This window comes from Otolemur garnettii, unplaced genomic scaffold, assembly GCF_000181295.1.
Source record: "Otolemur garnettii isolate 467f Iridium unplaced genomic scaffold, OtoGar3 scaffold00191, whole genome shotgun sequence".
Lineage (NCBI taxonomy): Eukaryota > Metazoa > Chordata > Mammalia > Primates > Galagidae > Otolemur > Otolemur garnettii.
In genome coordinates, this window is record NW_003852586.1 from 1776054 (window position 1) to 1797770 (window position 21717).

The following is a 21717-nucleotide window of genomic DNA, read 5'->3' on the forward strand; positions in this document are numbered from 1 at the left end:
AAGAGGGGTGCATAGTGAGGGGTACAGAGAAAGGGGGTGTGGAGATAGTGAGGGGGTTCAGATACAGTGGGTGGGGTTCAGAGAAGAGGGGTGCAGAGAAGAGGGAGTGCAGAGATAGTGGGGGGTTCAGAGACATGAGTGAGGTTCAGAGAAGAGGGGTGCATAGTGAAGGGTACAGAGAAAGGGGGTGTGGAGATAGTGAGGGGGTTCAGATACAGTGGGTGGGGTTCAGAGAAGAGGGGTGCAGAGAAGAGGGGGTGCAGAGATAGTGGGGGGTTCAGATACAGTGAGTGGGGTTCAGAGAAGAGGGGTGCAGAGCAGAGGGAGTGCAGAGATAGTGGGGGGGTTCAGAGACATGAGTGAGGTTCAGAGAAGAGGGGTGCATAGTGAGGGGTGCATAGTGAGGGGTGCAGAGATAGTGAGGGGTGCAGAGAAGAGGGGGTTAGAGATAGTGAGGGGGCAGAGACAGTGAGAGCCTGTGGTTTCCATGAAGGTGACATGCAGGTGTGTGTGTCCAACCCTCGCCTCTCTTCCCAAACGTACATCAGACCAGGTCTCTCTCTGTTGCCATCCTTCCCACCACAGGTGAACCTGGACGACACAGCTGCGTCATCTGCCCAACCTGTCTCTGTGACCTTCTTTCTATCCACTTCCTATCTCCTCTCTACATGCTGGTCTCCTTGAAGTTGCCCCAAATACACGAAACATACTTCTCCCATGATGCATCCACCTTGCTATGACCTCTGCTTGAAAATCGCTTTCTTGGTGTTCACTTCCACACTAACCCAAATCTTCTGTGAAGTGTCACTGTGCCTGGGAGGCCCCTCTTGACTGTCCTGTTTGAAATTGCCCCTGTGCCTGGCCCTGCCTCCTGCTCCCACATCGTGTCCAGCCATTGAAGGAGCCTTCAGGAGCTCGTGTTCTGAGAGCTGCTGCTGCTGCTGCTGTGGAGGGACTGGGGTTAGCTTCTGGCCTGAAGGGATTGAGGGGGGACACATGAGGACCCTGGAGCTTAGCAAATGTAGTGAGACAAAGGGAAGCAGGAGGGAACCAGGTGTCAGAATAAATGCGTCAGATGATCTGGCTGAGGCTGTGCATGGTGTATTTGTTAAGCAAAATATGACCCATTATATTATAGTTAATTAACACCAGTGACTTCTGATATGAAGCACTTCAGTACCTGCTGCTGAAACCAAGAAAGGATGTGACTAAAGATTTGTTTGTGCGAATTTAGTTTGCAAATATGAGTAATAGAAATAAAGAGTGTAGGCATATGCTTGATTTGTATTGCTTTTAGGAGAACACATTTCTATTACTTAGAATCAGCAGTGAAAACAGTTTGAAATTGCAATTCTTTAATAAAAATATCAATTACATTTTCTTGGTTTCTATCTTAAAATGTCATCCTGTAGTTTCTTATTATCATGAAAAAGTTCGTTAAGCAGAATATCTATTTACATGGCTCCAATGTTTGTGTTTATACTTCTTTTTTTGCATACTTCTTTTTAGAACTAAGCTTTCTGAGGGCATCATGGAAGCCTCATTATTGCATCTATAACATTTCTTACTTATGGCATATAGTAAGTGCCGAGTGTTAAGGGTGGACCTAATGAATGAAAAAATTCCTCAAGTTAAATGTTTTTGTTATGGAAAATATAAACGTAACCTCAAACTATTTAAATAATAGCAATTTTAGTTTTAGTTTTCTTCATGTTAGATTATTTTGAAATTTATTCTTTTCCTTTAATATGTCTTACAAAAATATAAACCATTCAAGTATTAGAGAAAATTCTGCTAGTTAAAGATTTGTTTAAAAATATTTCCAATAGTATGCCCTTTGTACCTTCAGTGGAAATTACCACTAACTACCATTTATTTTTAAAACAATGCTTAAAGAATATCATTGCATGTTATAGTTTTATTTGTGATTCAAAGAGTTGTTACCTTTAAAAAGTAAAAGCCAAGGCTTGGCGCCTGTAGCTCAGTGGCGAGGGCACCAGCCACATACACCAGAGCTGGCAGGTTCAAACCCAGCCTGGACCTGCCAAAACAACAATGCAACTGCAACAAAAATAATAGCCCGGTGTTGTAGTGGGCACCTGTAGCCCCAGCTACTTGGGAGGCTGAGGCAAAGAGAACCACTTAAGCCCAAGAGTTTGAGGTGTAACCTCTACATGACACTCTACCAAGGGTGACATAGTGAGACTCTGTCTCAAAAAAAAAAAAAAAAAAAAAGCAAAAGCCAAAATAAAGAAAATTATGATTGATTGTTTCAACATAACTTTTTAAAATATTTTTTAACCTAAATGTCTTAATTTACTGTTTTTTAACTTCTATATTTAAAGGACTTACCAAATGTTCAAGTGAAAATATGAAAAATCTTAAAGACTTCTCTTTTTATATGACTGTTTATTTTTTACTTTTTCTTATTTTTATTTTTATTGTGAATTAATATGAGGGTACAGATGTTTAGGTTACATTGTTTTCAGTTCTAAAGTGAAGTTCAAGTTGTAGTTTAGCCTTCATCTGGGGGTGTGCTGAACACCCCACATTCTGCCCCTCATGTGAGATCCCACCAACTGCCCTCGTCCTCACCCCTCCCCTTTGCTAGACTATATTTGTGCTTTGTCTTTTGTGTGGGCATATAGTCATATAATTGTTTATATTGGTTTCATACTAGTATTGAGTACATTGAATACTATTTTTCTTATTCTTGAGACACTTTACTAAGAAGAATGTGTTTCAATTCCATCCAGGTTAAACACAAAAGATGTGAAGTTTCCATATTTTCTTATGGCTGAATAGTATTCCATGGTATATGTTAACAGTTTGTTAATCCATTCATGGGTAGATGGGCACTTGGGCTGCTTCCACATCTTGGCAATTGGGAATTGAATGCAATAAACATTCTGGTATAAATACCTTTGCAGTAAAATGACTTTTCTCTTCTGGGTAGATACCCAGTAGTGGGATTGTGGGATCAAGTGGAAGGTCTAATTTTAGTTCTTTGAGAATTCTCCATACTTTTTTCCATAGAATTTGCAATCCCACCAGCAGTGCAAAATTGTTCCCTTCTCTCTACATCCACCCGAGCATCGGGACTTTGGGATGTCGGCTAATCTCAATGGAGTTAGGTAATATCTCAGAATTGTTTTGGTTTGAATTTCTCTGATTCTTAGGGATGATGAGCATTTTTTCATGAGTTTTTGGCCATTAGTCTATCATCTTTGGAGAAGTTTCTGTTCATTTTCTGGCCCCAGGGTTAGTGGGATTGTTTGCTCTTTTTTTGTTGATTAACTCCAGTTCTCAGTAGATTCTAGTTAGCAGCCCTTTGTCAGATTCATAGCATGCAAATATCTTCTCCCATGCTGAAGACTGACTGTTTGCTTTAGTTGTTGTACTCTTAGCTGTGCAGAAGCTTTTTGGCTTGATCATGTCCCATTTATTTATTTTTGGTGTTGCTGCAACTGTTAAGGGGATCTTTTCACAAAATCCTTTCCCAGGACAATTTTGTCAAGTATTTTCCTCACACTCTCTTCTAGAATTTTTGTTTTAAATTTAAATCTTTTATTCAGCGAGAGTCAATTTTTGTCAATGGTGGGAGGTGCGTGTCCAGTTTCAGTCTTTTCAGTGTGGCTAACCAGTTCTCCAAGCACCATTTAATACAAATTGTATTGGCTATATGGGTTTTTTTCTGCTACCATACGAAACAAAGTACTATTTTTTCAAATCTTCAAAACATGACATTGGTGCTTTAATGGGGATTGAATTAAATCTGTAGTTGCTTTGGATTGTATGGACCTTTTAACAATGTTGTTTCTTCCTAGCCACCAGCACGGTGGGTATCTTCCATTTGTTAACATCTTCTGCTATTTCTTTTCTCTGTGTTCCATAGTTCTCTTAAAGAGATACTTCACTTCACATCCTTTGTTAGATATATTACCAGGTATTTCAACTTCTTTGGCGCTACTGTAAAAGGTATTGTGTCTTTGATTTTATTCTCAGCTTGACTATTATTGGCATATATAAAAGCTACTGATTTGTAAGTATTGATTTTGTATCTTGAGACACTGCTATATTCCTCGATCACTTCTAAGAGCCTTGTAGTTGAGTCCCTGGGGTTTTCCAGGTATAAAATCATGTCATCCCCAAAGAGGGAGAGTTTGACCTCTTCTGTCCTTATTTGAATACCCTTAATCTCTTCTTCTCTTGCCAGATTGTGATGGCTAGAACTTCTAGTACTATGTTGAATAGCAGTGGTGACAGTGGGAATCCTTGTATAGTTCTAGTTCTAAGTGGAAATGCTTTCAGTTTTACTCCACATAGTATGATATTGGCTGTGGGTTTGTTGTAGGTGGCCTCTATCAATTTAAGAAATGTCCCACCTAAGCCTATTTTCTTCAGTGTTTTTGTCAAAAAAGGATGTTGGATATTGTCAAAAGCATTTTCTGCATCAGTTGAGAGACACACATGGTCTTTGTTTTTGATTTTATTTATGTGGTGAATTACATTTATGGATTTATGTATGTTGAACTAACCTTGTATTCCTGGGATAAAACTCAACTGATCGTGATGTATGTATTTTTTTAAATGTGCAACTGTTTGCCAAGATCTTATTGAATATTCTTGCATCAACATTCATTAATGATATTGGCCTAGAGTGTTACTTTTTTGTTTATTCTTTTCCTGATTTGGGGATCAGGGTGATATTTGCTTTGTCAAATATGTTGGAGAGGATTCCTTCCTTCTCTATGTTTTGGCATAGATTATACAATGTAGGTGCTGGTTCCTCTTTGAAGGTTTGGTAGCATTCTGGTGTGAAACCATCTGGTCCATTTTTTTTTTTTGGAAGATTTTGTATTGTTAATGCAATTTCATTGCTTGATATAAATCTATTCAAAATTTCTAATTTTTCTTGGTTGAGCTTAGAAGGTGTCGTGCTTCTAGGCATTGATCCATTTCTTCTACATTTTCATATTTCTGAGCATAGAGTTTTTTGTAGTAATTGTTGAAGATCTTTTGTATTTCTGTGGTCATTGTTGTTTCCCCTTTATTGGTTATGATTAAAGTTATTATAAATCATGCTTTTCTGTTTTTTGTTAGTCTAGTCAAAGGTTTGTTGATTTTATTAATCCTTTCAAAGAACCATTGTTTTTGTTTCACCGATCTTCCAAATGATTATGTTCTTGATTTCATTTAATTCTGGTCTAATTTTGGTTATTTCTTTTCTTCTTCTGGGTTTAGGGTTGGATTTTTCTTCCTTTTCGAGGTGCTTGAGATGACTAATTAGGTTGCTGACTTGTCCTCTTTCTGTTTTCTTGATGAAGGCTTCTAATGCTATAATTTCCCCATAAGGACTGCATTTGCAGTATCACACAGATTTTGATAGCTTGTGGCTTCATTATCATTTTCTTCAAGAATCTAATTATTTTCTTCCTAATCTTATCCTTAACACAGCTGTTGTTCAGCATAAAGCTATTTAGTTTCCACGACATTATTTGTGTATGATGATTACTACTGTTGTTGAGTTCAACTTTTATTCCATGATGGTCCAAGAAGATACAAAGATGGTAGTTACACCAAAACAGACACATAGAACAACTGAACTTCTCTTCAGAGAAGAACAGAAAGAGAGCCCAGAACTAAATTCATACACCTACAAACTTCTGATTTTCAACAAAGGCACCAAGAACATTCATTGAAGAAAGGACACTCTCTTCAATAAACAGTGCTGGATAAACTGGATAGCCACATGTGGAAGAGTGAAACTAGTCTATCTCTCACCATATACAAAAGTTAAAAAAAATAAAAAACATGGATTAAAGGCTTAAATGTAAGCCTCAAACTATGAAACTATTCAGAGAAAATTTAAGAAAAAAGTGCTTCAGAACAGTGGTCTGAGCAAAAATTTTGTGGAGATTTTAAAAGCATAGGCAACAAAAGCATAGACAAATGAGATTATATAAAATTAAAAAGTTTCTGCACAGCAAAGAAAACAATCAGCAAAGCAAAAGACAGCCAACTGAATGAGAGAAAATATTTGCTAACTGTTCACCTGACAAAAGATTAATATCCAGAATGTACAAAAAATTCAAACAACAGCAAAGCAAATGATCTAATAAAAAATAGACAAATGTGTTAATAGACATCTCTCCAAAGAAGACATATAAATAGCCAACAGTGCATGAAAAAATGTGAGATATCACAAATCATTGAGTAATTTCCCACTAAAATCATGGTGAGATGTCATCTCACTCCAGTTAGACTATTATTTATTTATTTATTGCAATTTTTTTGTTGTTGTTGTTGGGACTGGGCTTGAACCCACCACCTCTGGCACATGGGGCCGGTGCCCTATTCCTTTGAGTCATAGGTGCCGCCCTAGACTATTATTAAAAAGAGAATAATGAATGCTGGAGAGAATGAAGAGAAAGAAATTGTTACACCCTGCTGGTGTGAATGTAAACTAGTATAGTCAGTATGGAAAATGGCATAGACATTTCTCAAAAGACTAGCAATGCCAGTATTGGGGCTTTACACCAAGGAATGGAAAGGGGTATGTTGAAGTGATGTCTGTACGCCCATGCTTATTGTGACAATAGCCAAGATGTGGAGTCACTAGAGGTGTCTGTCAACAGAGTAATAAAATGTGGACTGAAATCCTGCCATTCACAGCAATACAGGAGAGGTTGGAAGACACTGTGTTATGTAAATAAGACAAATATTACATATTCTTACTCATATGCAGAAGCAAAAATAAGTTGATCTCATAGAATTAGTTAGTAGAATAGCGGTTACTAGCACCCTGGAGGGGTAGGAGGAGGGGATGGCCAGAGGTTAGTCACCAAATACAAAGTTACAGACAGATGGGAGGAACAGGCTTGAGTGTTCTACGGCACTGTAAGGTGACTGTAATTACCGACAATTTATTGTATATCTTCAAATAACTAGAAGAGGGGATTTTACAAAGAAAAATACAAAGAAATGATAAAGTTTTGAGGTGTTTGATATGCTAATTACCTTGATTTGATCAATACACATTGGATATGGGTATAGCAATATCACATTATATCCCATAATATGTACAATTATTATGCATCAATAAAAATAATAATAAAAGAAAAAAGGAATAACAGAGACAGCATGGAAAAGGATGTGGGAGGAGAGAGATACGAAGATGCAAACGCTCAAACTCTCACTTCTGACTGCTTATACTTTGTTAGTAAAATAAGGAGCAAGGTCCCCTGCTGCTGAACACAAAGACAGGAGAAGAGATCTTGTTGCTTTTAACTAAATAGTAATCAAGGAGCTGGAAGTGAATATATAACATTATATAGGGAGCACCACATGCTGGTGACCTTCAATTTAAAGTGAGATCAGGGTCATGCTGAATATTTTTTCTTAACCACTTTCACTGGGGCAAGAGGTAGAATTTAGGTTGACTTGGGATATGATTTAGTTAAAGCAATACAATAAAGTCAGAGATAAGTAAGGAATTTGGTATATGTGCAAAGGTGTGATAATAATGATTACCGTGAAATTCAAAGTGGGAAAAAGGAAACATAGATGTGGGTAATTTAAAGGGCATCAGAAAATTGATAAAGTCGTCAGAAGAGTCTGGGCTCTGGTGGGATTAAGTCAATTTCTGTTTTGGATATTAAAGGAGACTTAGGTGTATGAGAGTTGGAAGATGGAGTGATTGGAGTTGAAATATATTCTTCTTAGTAAAGTGCCACCAGAATGGAAAAGCAAGTATCAATGTACTCAGTGCCACTATCTATGAAGCCAGTAGACTGTCTAATACCTGCTCACTCAAGAGAAAGACTCAACTTTAGTAGTGGGGAAGGGAGGTGGGGAGGAGGGGGCTTGGGGAGCTCGCACCTAATGGGCACAGTGTAGGAGCGTATGTCACACCTTCTGGTGTGGGACACAACTACAACAGGGACTCTCCCTTACAAACCCAATCATTGTAACCTAATCATCTGTACCCTCATATTATTAATCTGAAATTAAAAAGTAAAGTAAAATATGATGTTTCATGTGGAAAAAAGAAGATTGTGGAGTGATGGAGTTACTTACATGACACAGGGTAGATATTCATTACTCCCTACTTATGATCTGGAATTAGCTAGGGCCACGCCCTCTCCCTCTCCGTAATCAGTATGTCACCTTTTGCATCATTTAGCCCAATCTATTTCGAAACACTCAGATTGTCTTAAGACATTTTTGGTTCTAAGGGCTGGCTGGTGCATGCTGATGGAGTCCTGTCAGCAGAGGCCAGAAACACCGCTGAACTCCCTGCAGTGACCCTAATGGTAACTGTGTGGTGACTGGGACAGTGACTTTGTAGTGACCCTGCAGTGTGCAGGACAGTGACCAGGACAGTGACCCTGCAGTGACCAGGATGTCTCCTGAGCATCAGTTGTTCCTCTCTACCCTGCTTTCAGACCTGCTCACTTTCTCCAAGGTGCTGCCACGTGGCCTTAGCTGTTGGCTCTGCACCCACTCCAGTCTCAGCCGCCATCTCAGATCTGTGCCCCAGTGCCGGAGGGCTGTGCTTTATAGTCCAGAACATTCTGCATTGGTTCTGCCTTCCTCCTCACTCAGGCTGTTTTATAAAATTTCAGTGGGGCCAATTGTCACTTTAGTCTCTGAAATGGAGACTCTGGAGGGCTCAGCGTGGACGCCTGCGGTGCCCACGGGCCACGCTGCTCCTTGTTGCTGTGTTCTGATGCTTTCCTGCCTCCCAGCACCAGGATTTATCTTCAGCCTCTGGCATTTCAGTGTTTGCATGGCGAGTCTTCATTCTACTGTGCGGTCAGTACTTCCATTCACCTACTTTTCTGGCCCAATCAAGTCAAGTGTACTGACTAATTAAAAATTGGTGAGAGTCCTGAGGAAATGCTATATTTATTGCACAATATGTAAAGCATTTTGCCTAGAAAATAAAAAGGTTATCTTGAATAATCAGGGCATTGTTTCCGTGTTCATTTTCTTAGAAGTTACACTTTCTGCCTGTGGCTAAGGCACACCGGGTCAGCACCTTTCCGCCTGGACTCAGGACACTGGACTCATTTCATCATTTCTTTTCCTGGCTTCCTCCTGGCATGAACATCATCTTAGAATGAATATCAGCTGAACAATCCAAATATACAGCAGACATCAACTTGGGTTTTCTGAATAATATAAAATATCATGGCCACAGGGGTGTCCCACTCCCAGTCTAGCATGACATGAATGTGACGTACATTAATGAAGAAAAATCATCACTTAGGCCCAGACTCTGCTCACTTATTTTAGAAGGACATCAATCTGTGTGCCAGTCCTGAGAGCGTGTTACAGCAGCGAACACTGAGGATGAGCACCACCCAACACAACCAGTCCAATACTTGCATGAACATCCATCACTAAAGAAGCAAAGAAAATTAGGAGGTGGCTTTTTTAAATGGGCACAAATCAAACCTTTGGGGTGTGCCCCAGGCTCTTGGTGGCAATTTGGCTGTGATCCAGCTTCTCTCTGGGCTTTTGTTTCTTTTGCCTCTGTCTTCTGTACTTTCATGAACATTAACAATGAACACATATTAACCCGAAAAAGAACAAAAAACAAGGAGCAGGTCAGACCCGGACAGTCCCATTTTAATAGACCTGTAGCCGTATCATTGTTCTCTAGCAGTGGACCTTCTCCAAATGTTGCTCTCCATCCTCCATCCCTTCCACAGAAGAATAATGTCCGCACCCCTGGAGCAGGGCATGCCTCACCCTTCATCCTATGACCCCTCTCTCTGTCTCTGTCCACCCCTACACCTGCTCCTTCTTCATGCCTCCGGTCTAGAGTCCACTCTTCCATTTTGGCCTAGAATCTCTTCCCTCCTCACATCAACCCTTTCTTCATCTGGCTTCAGAATTCTGCTCAGGACTCATGGCCTCTTAGAGACTCTCTTTTCTTCTTTTACCCATCAACTAAAGTGAACTAGGTACTCCCCTTTCGCCTGTTGAAACAGATTACAGCTTTATTGAAATATTATTACATTTTGTAGCAAGTGGGTTTTCACACCTGTTTTTTCCAGGAAGGCTTTTACCTCTTTTGGAGGCAAGAATTGTGCCTTTAATTTGTTGTTACATTCTGAGCAACTGAAGAAAAGCCTGCAACCAGATATTTAATATGAAATACATTTTCCTCTTTCCTGTCAACAGTCTTCACTTCCTCCACTTTTAGCATTCTGCATGCATGGTTATCCCTGAAATCCAGCCGTCATGCAGAGATTCTCTTCTTTCTTAAGCTGAGATCCCCAGGGCAAGTAGAGCTCTGAATCTCATACTTGTTGTGACTGCTCACAGTTGTTAGGCTTGTCTTTACTTTTTAAAAAAAATTTTTTGTTTGCCTTTTTTTGTTATCTCTAGTCACTCAGCCTTCTTGAGTACCCTGGGGTATTTCAACTACTTTCAAGCTCAACTAATACATCATGGTCTGTCATTTTGACACAGCTCAATCAATCCTGACTCCACCCCCAAAGTTCCTTTGACCTATTGATATATTACACTGCAACCATATGCTCCTACCTGGTTAAAGAAAACAATGTGATATCTAATCTCATGTAGGTTGTAATTATAGCTTGTTAATTTTTTATTCATTGTTACTTCAAATCAATCATTTCTGCTCATTTTAAAGTATGCATTCTTAAGGTGTACAATATATTTTTAATATTTCTTTGCCTAATTTCAAAACATGAAGGGGATACAAATATTTTTCTTACATAAATACCTTGCACAATGTTTACATTGGGGCTTTTTGTGTGCCCATCACCAAAACAGTGTTCATTCTACCTGATACATGTTTCAACCCCTATCCTCTCCCCCACCCTCTTGATTCCCTATGGCTTTGACGTTGCCTTATGCCCACGTGTGCCCATCATTTACTCTCAATTATTAGAGAGTACATGTGGTGTTTGTTTTCCATTCCTGAGATCCTTTATTTAGAATTATAATAGTATTCAGTTTCAGACAAGTTGCTGCAAAAGAGATTATTTCATTTCTTTTTATAGCTGAGTAGCATTTCATGGTGTGTGTGTGTGTATAAATATATTCTTAATGCACTCATGCAATTGTCTTTGCAATTGTGAATTGTGCTGTGATAAGCATTCAAGTGCAGGTGTCTTTTTGAAATAATGACTCCTTCTCTTTTGGATAGATAGAGTCAGACTGCTTGGTCAAATGGTACATCTACATTTACTTCTTTGAAGAATCTCCATACGTTTTCTGTAGAGGTTGTACTAATTTGCAGTCCCACCAACAGTGTTTAAGTGTTCCTTTCTCTTTGAATTCACACCAACATTAAAAAGTCAATGTCTTTTGACTTTTTAATAATATCTATTCTGACAGGGGTAAGTGTTATCTCCTTGTGGTTTTGATTTGCATTTCCTGGATGGTTAGTGATGGTGAGCATTTTTTCATGTTTGTTGTCCATTTGTCTGTCTTCTTTTGAAAAACTTCTGTTCATGTATTTTGCCCACTTTTCAATGGGGTCTTTCTTTTTTTTTTTTTTTTTTTGCTGATTTATTGGGAGTTCTTTGTAGATTCTGGATATTAATCCTTTGTCAGATGTGTAGTTTGTAGAGTGAAGTGATTCCTAAAATCAAGCTAGTTAACACGTGCACCACTTCACATAGTTCACAGGGCTCCTTTTCTCTGTTCTTAGTAAATGCCCATGATTTAATACAGTGTTACTGACTATGTTCCTCATGCTGCACATTGGACAGTTGGTCTTATTCACCCTACATTACCGTAACTACCCCTGGACCGACATCTCTCTGCTTCTCCCTTTTCAGCCCCGGTGATCACCATTCTACTCTTTGGACATTTGACATTTTAGATTCTACATGTAAATAAGATGATGAGTATATTTCTTTCTGTTTATGGTTTATTTCACGTAGAGATCTCAAAACATGTGGCCACTTCCTTCTATGTCAGTTGAGAACCTCGTCCTCTACCTCACTCACCTCACTAGAAAATTGAGGGCATTTAACTTCAACTTCTATCTCCAAGTGTGCACTGTGTTCACTCATCACCTCTTCTCGTTATAGAAACACATCTTATTCCTTTCACTGTTGCTCTGACCCTCCTGGAACCTGCTCTATCAGTTTGTTCCCATTCTTTAGTGAGTTGTGACTCTTTTTCTTCACTGGCCTCTTTTTTGTAAGCTGTAAGTCTTCTCTACCCTGGAATCACCTTCCTGTGCTTTAGCTGTTCTGTGCACATAGCTAGCATCTTACAGGTCTCCTTATCCCCTCTTCCAAGTTCCTCAGTAGGGTGGTGTCCCTGTGCTGCTTTAACTGCTCACAAATCACCAACTCCCTGACCATTTGAAGTGTGTCTCCGTTGCCTGTGCAGCATTTTCAGTCCTGACCTTATTGGCTTCTTGTGTCAACACAGGGTACAGAGGAGAAGACAGTGACCCGATCGCCTTCTCCTGTTCTGTCATTTCCTATTTCTCTGTGCTCCACTAGCCCCTGAATAGCCGGGGATACACGAATTTTATTCTTATATGATTTTTTTTCTCACTGCCCCTCTTTCCCTCAGAAAGATACTCTTTGGGTATCTGCAGTTGTATATGTGATTCTTTCTTGAGCAACAAATTTAATTCACAACACCTCTGGACATCTTCAGACCTACAATGTGCAAGATTTAACTGAGTAACCCCTTTCTAATTTCAGTGTGGTTTCATATCTTGATTTGTAACATGGCTAACTTTTTAATCACTCAGGCATAGTTTATACATTAATTTCCCCCCCTTTTTTATATTTACCATATTTTAATGACAAATTTGCTTTTCCACTGCCTAACATGCCAACCACACTTTCTCTGGCTGAGGTCATCATAGTATCTGTCTTATACTGCTGTATAACTTTATATAACATCTACCAGGTCACCTGGTATTATAAAGTCATATCATGCAAGATATTTTACAATTTTTCTTTTGTTCAGATCTCTAATATCTTATTTTTTCCCTTGTATTAGGTCACAAGGCACCTGAAATTCCCAGGCATTTGTGATCTGGCCTAGTAAGCTGTGCACCCTCTCTGCATCCTGAAGCAGTAATTACCCAAGTTCCTGCATTTCCGTTAGCCAACATACTTACCTCTACTTAATTGTCTCTCAAAATTCTACTTACTCTCTGAGGCCCAATGAAAACAGAAGCTCCTTATTGACAGGCTCCCATCCCACCGTCAGTATAGATGCCCCATTTCTCCAATCCGGGCAAAATTAAATTCTACACATTTAAGCCAAAATGCTACATTGATAAGTAAATTTTATTCTTTTGTTTTTTGGCCAGGGCTGGGTTTGAACCTGCTACCTCCAGTATATGGAGCTGGTGCCCTACTCCACAGGCGCTGCCTCTAAGTAAATTTTATAAAAAAATCTCAGGAGGTTAAAATATGGGGTCTGAGACTTACTTGTGATCAGATGGAATCACTTAAGAAAAATCTGGGTTTAAATATTATCTTTACCATTAACAAACAATATGAAACAATATGATTTCAAGCTAATTAATTAACCTTCTGGTGTCTCCTTAGTTTAAACTCGGGGGGTTGGGGGGAGAGCTGTGTGGTGATGTCTCTGTGAAGATTATACAAGGTGATATCAGTGCTCAGTGCCTGGTACAAGGTCAGCACTAAGAAAAAGTGGCTATCATTATTACTATAATTCTACGCATGAAATAGAAAAAAAGAATCAATGTTTATAAGGTAAATAAATACCCAGGACACTCACAAAATTTTTATGATGGATTCACTGAGCATTCTGCCTGTACGAGACAGACATCCAGATTCTTCTCTGAGCTGTTCCATTATAGAGCAAGCCGTTCCATTATAGAGCATTTTATATTCAGTCCTCTGCATATAAAATATTGGTTTAAAGGGAATTGTTTATTTTTCCCTAGTCAAGTCCTTGGGTCTGGAAAGTCCTAGCAGTCTGCCTCACATGCCATCAGCATGGATGTGTCGCCATTTTCACCACCAAGTGCTGTGAATTCTCATGGCAGGAGGCATTGGCCATTGTGAGGCCTGTGTGCCTGTGCTCAGGTGGACAGGGAAATCCTCACGCCCACTGTGCCCTAATGACACCTAGTTGTGTCCATAGGAATTTGGGGACTAGGCCAGAGTGTCAGAGTGTCCCTGTCCTCCAGTAATTGTCCAGTTATTGGACAATTATGTTTCCTGGACAGGTTTTCCTTATCAGCTTGTGAATGGCTCCCTTGTTACAATGTACCTCAGAATTTCTGGGGAAAGATAATGGGTAGAAACAATTTTCTAATTATGTGGACTTCCTGGAATTGAAAGTCACTATTGATTTTATTTCAAACCACAAAATTAGCATGTCATTAAGTACAGTATATAAACAGCCGCTAAGGCAGAGAGACCGTCATCACTCACCTCACCTTCACATCTTCTCCTCCGCCTTGAAGGAAAGGTAAGAATTTCCCATGTGAAATCATGGTATTTTCTCCTATTGCTTTATTTCAAAGCAGCTGGAGCTATAGAAAGAATATAATTGCTTAAAATATAGTCTTTCAAATATAGGAATTGAAGTTAGTACTGAAAGTATTTTCAACAGTTAGATTTAAAAAATTGAAGTAGAAGGAACTTTTGTAAAAATTATAATGGTATATAGGCATCATGAGTCTAAGAAAATGTAATAACTAACTACATGTATTTATATTTAGCGCAAGTTTAGTTAGTATTAAGAGGAGTTTAATTTCTTGAATTAAATAAGTCTTATAATTTGATTTAACATAATGCAACCATGAAAATGAGCATCTTTAAATTGTAGTATAAAAAGGTGAATAATTATTGGGAAAGTTTTATCTAGCAGATAGTTTAGAGAGATACCATGGTGAGTTAAAAAGTGGTTTACATTAAATGTTCATAAACAACGTTTTTGGAAGCAGAGTATATTTATTAAACTTGCCTAGAACCTCCAGCTTTCCTGTTTGTCATCTAGTTTGTAATATTTCAAAATGATATTACAACAGTGACATGGAAAGACAAATTAACAAAAAGTGTTCCATTTTATAAGAAAATTCCAAATGAAGCAGAAATAACTTAGAAACAAAAAACAAAAATAAAAGGAAAAGTAGTTAGAGCATTATCAGTCAATAATAAAATTCTGTCTTACAAATAGTATTATAAAGTACTAATTATGAAATATAGAAAATACAGTGAGATCTTCCTTACATAGAATGATCTATAACAGAACACCACATCCATTATTTGAACTCTGGCAATAAAACAATTGTGTGGAAACTTTTGGAAGTCTTAGGCAAAGTAAAATCAATAAAGAATTATATAACATCCATAACAAAAGTTGGAAACAATATTTTCACTGATCGTGAAAACTATTTTCAGCCTTCAGATATTAGACATTTTTCAGATAAATTCGAGACTTTTTCATGCAGGGTTTTTAGTTCAGAAACTTAATTTAACATTTTGAGAAAATAAATTGAGTGTCAAGTGATATTATGGCACAAACATTATTTTTAAATAAATTATAGAAAATGCAATACAATCTAGCAAAGAATTCACAAGTAGTACATTTTGTTCAAAAATGTTAATGTACATTTCACAAGAAGAGGCAGTCCAGGGGTGCAGAGTGGGCAGGAGAACCTGACAGTGACAGTGATAGTGAGGAAGGAACATATATACACAGCATGTGGTCAGTCGCTGAAGTCAGGTGGCCTCAAGGAGGGCCACTGCCCGCTGTGTGGGGATGAAGGCTGCAGGTGGCTGTGAATGAACAAGAGGCAAGCCTATCCTTCCAAGAATGCATCTGAGTCACAGTGCAAATACAGAAAATGTTAAAGTGAGCATCTCAGTCTTTTGAGGAGATATGATTTGACTAAATATTCATGGCAACTATTTAGTAGAAGAAAAGTAAAAGTAAAGTTTGATTTTCCTTGCATGCATTTTCCTGGTAAGTCTTCTCCTGTGGGACTGAGACGCCATTAGGGCCGAGCCTTTAAAGTTCATCACTGCAGACTCAGCACCTAGACAGGTTGGTGATAAAAGTGCCAAGTACATATTTTGAAAGAATGATTCAATTCACAAATCTTTATGTGAAAAATTGTAACTTCTTTATACATGTCCAAAAAGAAACTTCATTTAAAACTTCCATTAATGTTTTTTCTCTAAAGTGCAGACATTTTTTATTAAATGTAATCTTTTTAAAGGAAAAGAGACTATACCTAAATAAGAAAACACACCTGAAAATGCGTCATGGCCCCCTTGTCTCCCATTTGCAGGACGTGAAGCCATGAAGGTTCTCATCCTTGCCTGCGTGGTGGCTCTTGCTCTTGCAAGGGAGGTACGTGAGGAAGAAAATCCTAAATAATTAAGCGATAACAGATTATCTGCTGACTTACAGAGAACGACATCATCAACACTTACTTTCACTGTGCAAGTAATGAAGGATTTCAGCAGAACTTTTTTGGCTTGTATAAAAACATTTATGCTCACCTGCTATTTCAAGCAGTCCTACAGGGCCCCAGGCTAGGTCAAGTGCTTCCTACACCTGTGTGCTGCCAAACTCTAAAGGAAAGGCAAATAAAACACAATAAGAAGAAACATAAAAACAGCAAAAAAGTATAATATTGCACAAACACACTTGCATGCATGTGCAACCTAGATAAATATTGCAGTTATGAAATATGGGTATGTCTTACTGTGGAGCACTGGTTCAGAGCTCATGTGGGCCTACCCCAAACATCAAAGGATGGGTCTAAGCAATAATCACAACCATCATCATAAATATATTCATATTCATAATAAAAATATGGACTACAAATTGAAGTAGCTCCCTGTCTGTTACCCGTCAAAAACTCTGGTCTTAATTCAGATAAAATAAAAATATACAGAAAAAGTTAGTAAACATAACAGACATTAAAGCAATTAACCTCTAAAAGTGTTTCAAAAACATACATTTTTTTATTTCTTAAATTTATAAAAGAATAGTTCTGCACAAAAGATACAAAAATTAACTAGGAAACATGTTTAGTAACGAATTAGCTATACAAGCTAAATGGTATTTTATCTTTACAGAAGGAAGATCTCAGTGTGTCCTCTGAGGTAAGATATTTTTATCTTAGAAAACTTACAGGGGGCGCCTGTAGCTCAGTGGTTAGGGTGCCAGCCACATGCTCTGGGGCTGGTGGGTTCAAACCTGACCTGGACCTACTAAGCAACAAATGAACAAAAAAAAAAAATTTATCAACCATGAAATGATAATATTCTCTGATATTCTAGAAAACATAGCTGATTGTTGATTTCTTTCCCACAGACTGTAGAAAACCTTTCAAGGAATGAGGTAAGAACCTCTTTCAGAGGCAATTTTCACATTTTAGAGCAGTAAACGTGGTGCTTTCCTATCAGTCCCATCAGCAGCCAAGCTAACACAGCTTTGCTGTGACATATAAGTTCTGATGTAAACATCCTTTTCATATGTATAAGAACAGAATAAAACACCTGGAGAATTCAGTATTCAGTGTTGTAGAACGTTCTAAGTTGGCTAGCTACTTGAAAATTTGTCGTTTGGCCTCCTTATTTTATTTTTTAATTTCAGAATATATGGGCACACATGCTTTGGTTACATAACTTGCTTTTGTACAATTTGAGTGAAAGTTATAAGTGAGCTCCTCACCCAGAGAGTGTGGGCACACATGCTTTGGTTACATAACTTGCTTTTGTACAATTTGAGTGAAAGTTATAAGTGAGCTCCTCACCCAGAGAGTGTGGGCTGCACTCGTCATGTGTGTGTTTACCCCCCACCCACACCCGGCCCCCACTCCCCACACTCCACCCACCCCTTCACCCCCACTGCTAGATTTCTGCTGTCTCTGCACATAATCTTTGACCAATTCATACCAATTTGGCATTGAGGGTATATGGTATCTGTTTTTCCATTCTTGCGACTCTTCTCTTAGAAGAGTGGTTATTTGATTTTTTATTTCTGCATTTTTAATCTCATATCAATACCAAAATACAAACAATTAGGTTACAGTGTTTGCATTTGTTAAGTAGTGTCCCTGTTGTAGTTGTGCCCTGCACCCTTCCATTTGACCCTGCAGTTCCATTACAAATCATTTTATTTTTTATAAAGGATCCATACAGTCCTGTGTTCTGTCTGGAACCCCTCCACTCGGACTGCATTCACCCTCCTGTGCCCAGACACTGGCTGGGAGTGGGGTGCAAACTGAAAAGAGAGGGTGTCCAGCGGGAGTTAGGAGCCTGCAGATAGTGGGCAGGCAGAGATGCAGTGGGATAGGTTTTGTAATTACCGGCCATGCTAGTTAATAAGGAGGAGTGGGATTCAGTGTGGTCCCAAATCACCTAAGAGGGCAGGTCCGGAATTCAGTCTTGCAGCACTCTTTCAAGGTATGTCCTCACCTCTTGAGTAGTCGTGCACCAAGATACCTTACCTCTTCCTTGGGGAAGTGTTTATTTCTTATAATTCATTTGAAGTCTGATATGCACCAGTGAACTAAGAATGATTAAGATAATGCATTAATTGCTATGAGGGTGTGTTTTCAATGAGTATTTGTTTTTTAGGATCAGATGAGGCTTTAGAGATCATTCTTGTCAGAGGGGGAAGCCTCCCTCTTGTCAGAGAAATCAGCCTCATTAGATGCCTCATTTTGGACTGTATTCCCTAATTTTCTTTCTCCTCTTGGTGGTCATCTGACTTTCTTTTACATATCAAGCTTATACAGAACAGTGTAAAGTATATATTTTAGCAATTATCCTCAGTTTTTAATGATATTACCAAAGTTTCCACATTAATCGGTGAAAAGACTTTATTTTCTGATTTATGTTGAAAAATAAGAATTTCTTTTTCACTAAAACTAAACTCCATTGTAATTTTTTATTTTTTGAAGGAATTTATTACACACAAGGTAAAACTTCCATACTTAAAATATACACATTTTCAACATTTCCTATGCTTGATTTTTACCGATGGTAATTTTTTTAATATGTGGTATGTTTTTAGCAGAAAATTGAGAAGGTTAAACATGAGGAACAGCAGCAAATGCAGGTAATTTTTCATTATATTTCTAAAATTGTAAAAGTAGAATACATTTGTAATAACACAGTTGTAATGTGCACGGTTAGTCTATAGAATGGTAATGAAATAAATGTCATGGACCTGCCCAGCAGGTGAGAAAGGAAACACTGGCAAAGTCAATATATTTTCTAAGAGATCAATGCATTTTAAACATGCAGTTAAAATCTAGACATAGAGAAAATGCCTAATGTTACTCTTAATGGCGCGTGTTTTCAATTGTGCACTTAGGCAGAACATTTCCAGGTCGGCACCTGTGTTTCTTCTCAGGGCATATACGGTATTGAAAAGCGGCAGGGCTGGGAAAAGATCAGGGCAGCGTCTGTACCACGTTGACTTATTCCCTTAGGGAAAGGGAAGATTTTATACTTAATTAAATTACATAATCATTAACACATTTACCTAAGTATAATATTTCAGCTTCCTTGTTTAGCAACAGATTACTTGGTGCTCACACAAAATAATTTTTGAATCAAACTGAAATTTAAAAATTGATGTCCCTTGAAAGACTTAAAAAACTACCTCTGCCAGAGGAAGAAATTCTGGAAGCCCGACAGTGTTAAGTGACTCACCGAATTTAGGCATGAATTAAAACTATTTTATTAAAACAAAACAAAAATAAACCTTGGCGTTACCCCGCTAAGGCTTTCAAACTCAGTACCCTTCATCACGTGGAAACGATGTGGTGTATTATCAACTTACGTGGAAAAGTCGGTGCTCTCTGAAGGCCAAGGTGCAGGGCTACAGCTATCCAGGCAACTTGGGGAAAAAGGAAAAAAAAATCACTGAAATCGGATTTCACTTTGTCCTGTATTCCACGAAGTGAGCGGGCAGGTTAAATACCTCTAAGAGCAGGTCACTCGTTTCACAGGACTTGAGATAATTTCTTAGTCACAGTAAGTGGAAGACTTTGTACTCAGTATGGTTGTCCAAAAGAGAGAAGATCAATTCATCATGAACGTCCGTAATAGCTGAATCATGGGCTCAGGGATTCTTTTTCCTTATTTCCAGGATGAACTCCAGGATAAAATCATCCGCTTCTTCCAGCCGCCCCCCGTGGTCGTCCCCTTCCCTCAGCAGGTGCCTTACGCGGTCCTCGCCCAGAACGCCCTGCCTCTTCCTCAGGTCGCTATGGCGCTGCCCGCCCTTCAGCCCGAAATAGTGGAGCTCCCGAAGGCGAAGGAGACCAGCTTTCCTAAGCACAAAGCGATGCCCTTCATTAAATCCCCAGCAATGCCCTTCTTTGAACCCCAAAACCTGAATCTGAAGCCTCTGGTGGTGCAGCTGCTCCAGCCCGCGATGCCGCAGGTCCCGCAGACTCACGCGTTTCCTCCTCAGCCCCTGTGGGCTCCGGCTCAGCCCAAAGTAGCTTTCCCTGAGCAACTGGCGCTCCAGCCCCAGAACGCCAGGCCGGTCCAAGCGCTTCTGCCAAACCAGGACTTTCTGGTTGACCTGACCCGCCAGCTCTTCCCCGCGACCCAGCAGCTCTACCCCTTGAACCAGCAGTTCTACCCCTTGAACCAGCAGCTCTACCCCGCGACCCAGCAGCTCTACCCCGCGACCCAACAGTTCTACCCCTTGAACCAGCAGCTCTACCCCGCGACCCAGCAGCTCGCCGCTGTGCACAACCCTGTCCTCGTGAGTCCGCATTTCCTTACCTTGCTGCTTGGCCTTTGATGGCTGTGTGCTGGTGGAATAGCGGAGATCTCTAGAATAAAGGGATAGATATGCAAGAACGGGGCCCAAAGGCACACAGTTCACATGAGTGACTCCCACACCTGGAAAGCTCCCACCCCCTCCACCCCTCACCCCAAATCCCAGTGCTAGGCCTCCTACTGAGATTTGATGCCACTGCTCTGATTCTGATCACAGAAGACTGTGGTTATTGGGGAGAAATTAGTGCAGGAATTCTTATTTACTTGGTCTGTGCAGAATTTTAATTTAGATAAAAAAGCTGAGGCTCACCTCACTAAAATCAGAATTAAATTTAATAATTCAATTGAGTTTGGCATAAAAGAAGACTTTTTTTTCCTATAGTTTGTAATTTTTCCCCAGGAATAGCTATTCCCCCAAAGGCTTCATCTACATCTTGTTTCGCTATAAGTACCCAGTGGTAAAAGACTAAGAAGCTGACTTCGTTAATCGCAGCATTTATAAGACAGGTGTTCTTAGCAAAAGATGAATTTACTTATTTGTATTTGCTTCTTTTTAAGGTCTAAGAGGATTTCAAAGTCTAACCCCCTTCTTCATTTTTGGTAAGTTTTGGGAGTTTGAAAATTAGACTGAGCACTTTTATATTTGATGTCTTCTAACATTTAATTCTAGAGAAGCCCAAGATACTGAGAAATTCCATCAATTCCCTAACTTATTAATGAGCAACTTATTCCTAATGGTTTACTATTATTTGTTGACATGAAATTATGTATATTTTACTCAAGTAAGTTTAATTTTATTTAAATTGAATGGCTTGCTATTCAGAGCCTATATATTTACATTTGAGTATTATTATTCAGGAGAATGAAAAAATAGGTTTCTTTTAATTTTATGTGAACATATTTGACCTTTTGTTAAAGCTTAATTTATATTCTTATTTCTTACACACCATAAATT

At 39.0% G+C, this 21717-nt stretch overlaps 1 protein-coding gene across 1 annotated transcript; it reads left to right on the forward strand.

Annotated features, from left to right (window-relative positions):
• Positions 1 to 16305: 16305 nt before the first annotated feature.
• On the forward strand, positions 16306 to 20784 carry CSN2 (casein beta). Its single transcript, XM_003800980.1, has 5 exons — positions 16306 to 16356; positions 17329 to 17355; positions 18923 to 18940; positions 19036 to 19080; positions 20119 to 20784. The coding sequence occupies exons 1-5, from the start codon at positions 16306 to 16308 to the stop codon at positions 20782 to 20784; spliced, it is 807 nt and encodes a 268-aa protein (XP_003801028.1).
• The last annotated feature ends 933 nt before the right edge of the window (positions 20785 to 21717 follow it).

Coding starts and splice junctions, on each gene's coding strand:
- CSN2 (XM_003800980.1), top strand. CDS start 16,306: ATGAAGGTTCTCATCCTTGCCTGCGTGGTGGCTCTTGCTCTTGCAAGG. Junction 16,357..17,328: donor CTCTTGCTCTTGCAAGGGAG/GTACGTGAGGAA, acceptor TCTTTCCCACAG/ACTGTAGAAAACCTTTCAAG. Junction 19,081..20,118: donor AGGAACAGCAGCAAATGCAG/GTAATTTTTCAT, acceptor CCTTATTTCCAG/GATGAACTCCAGGATAAAAT.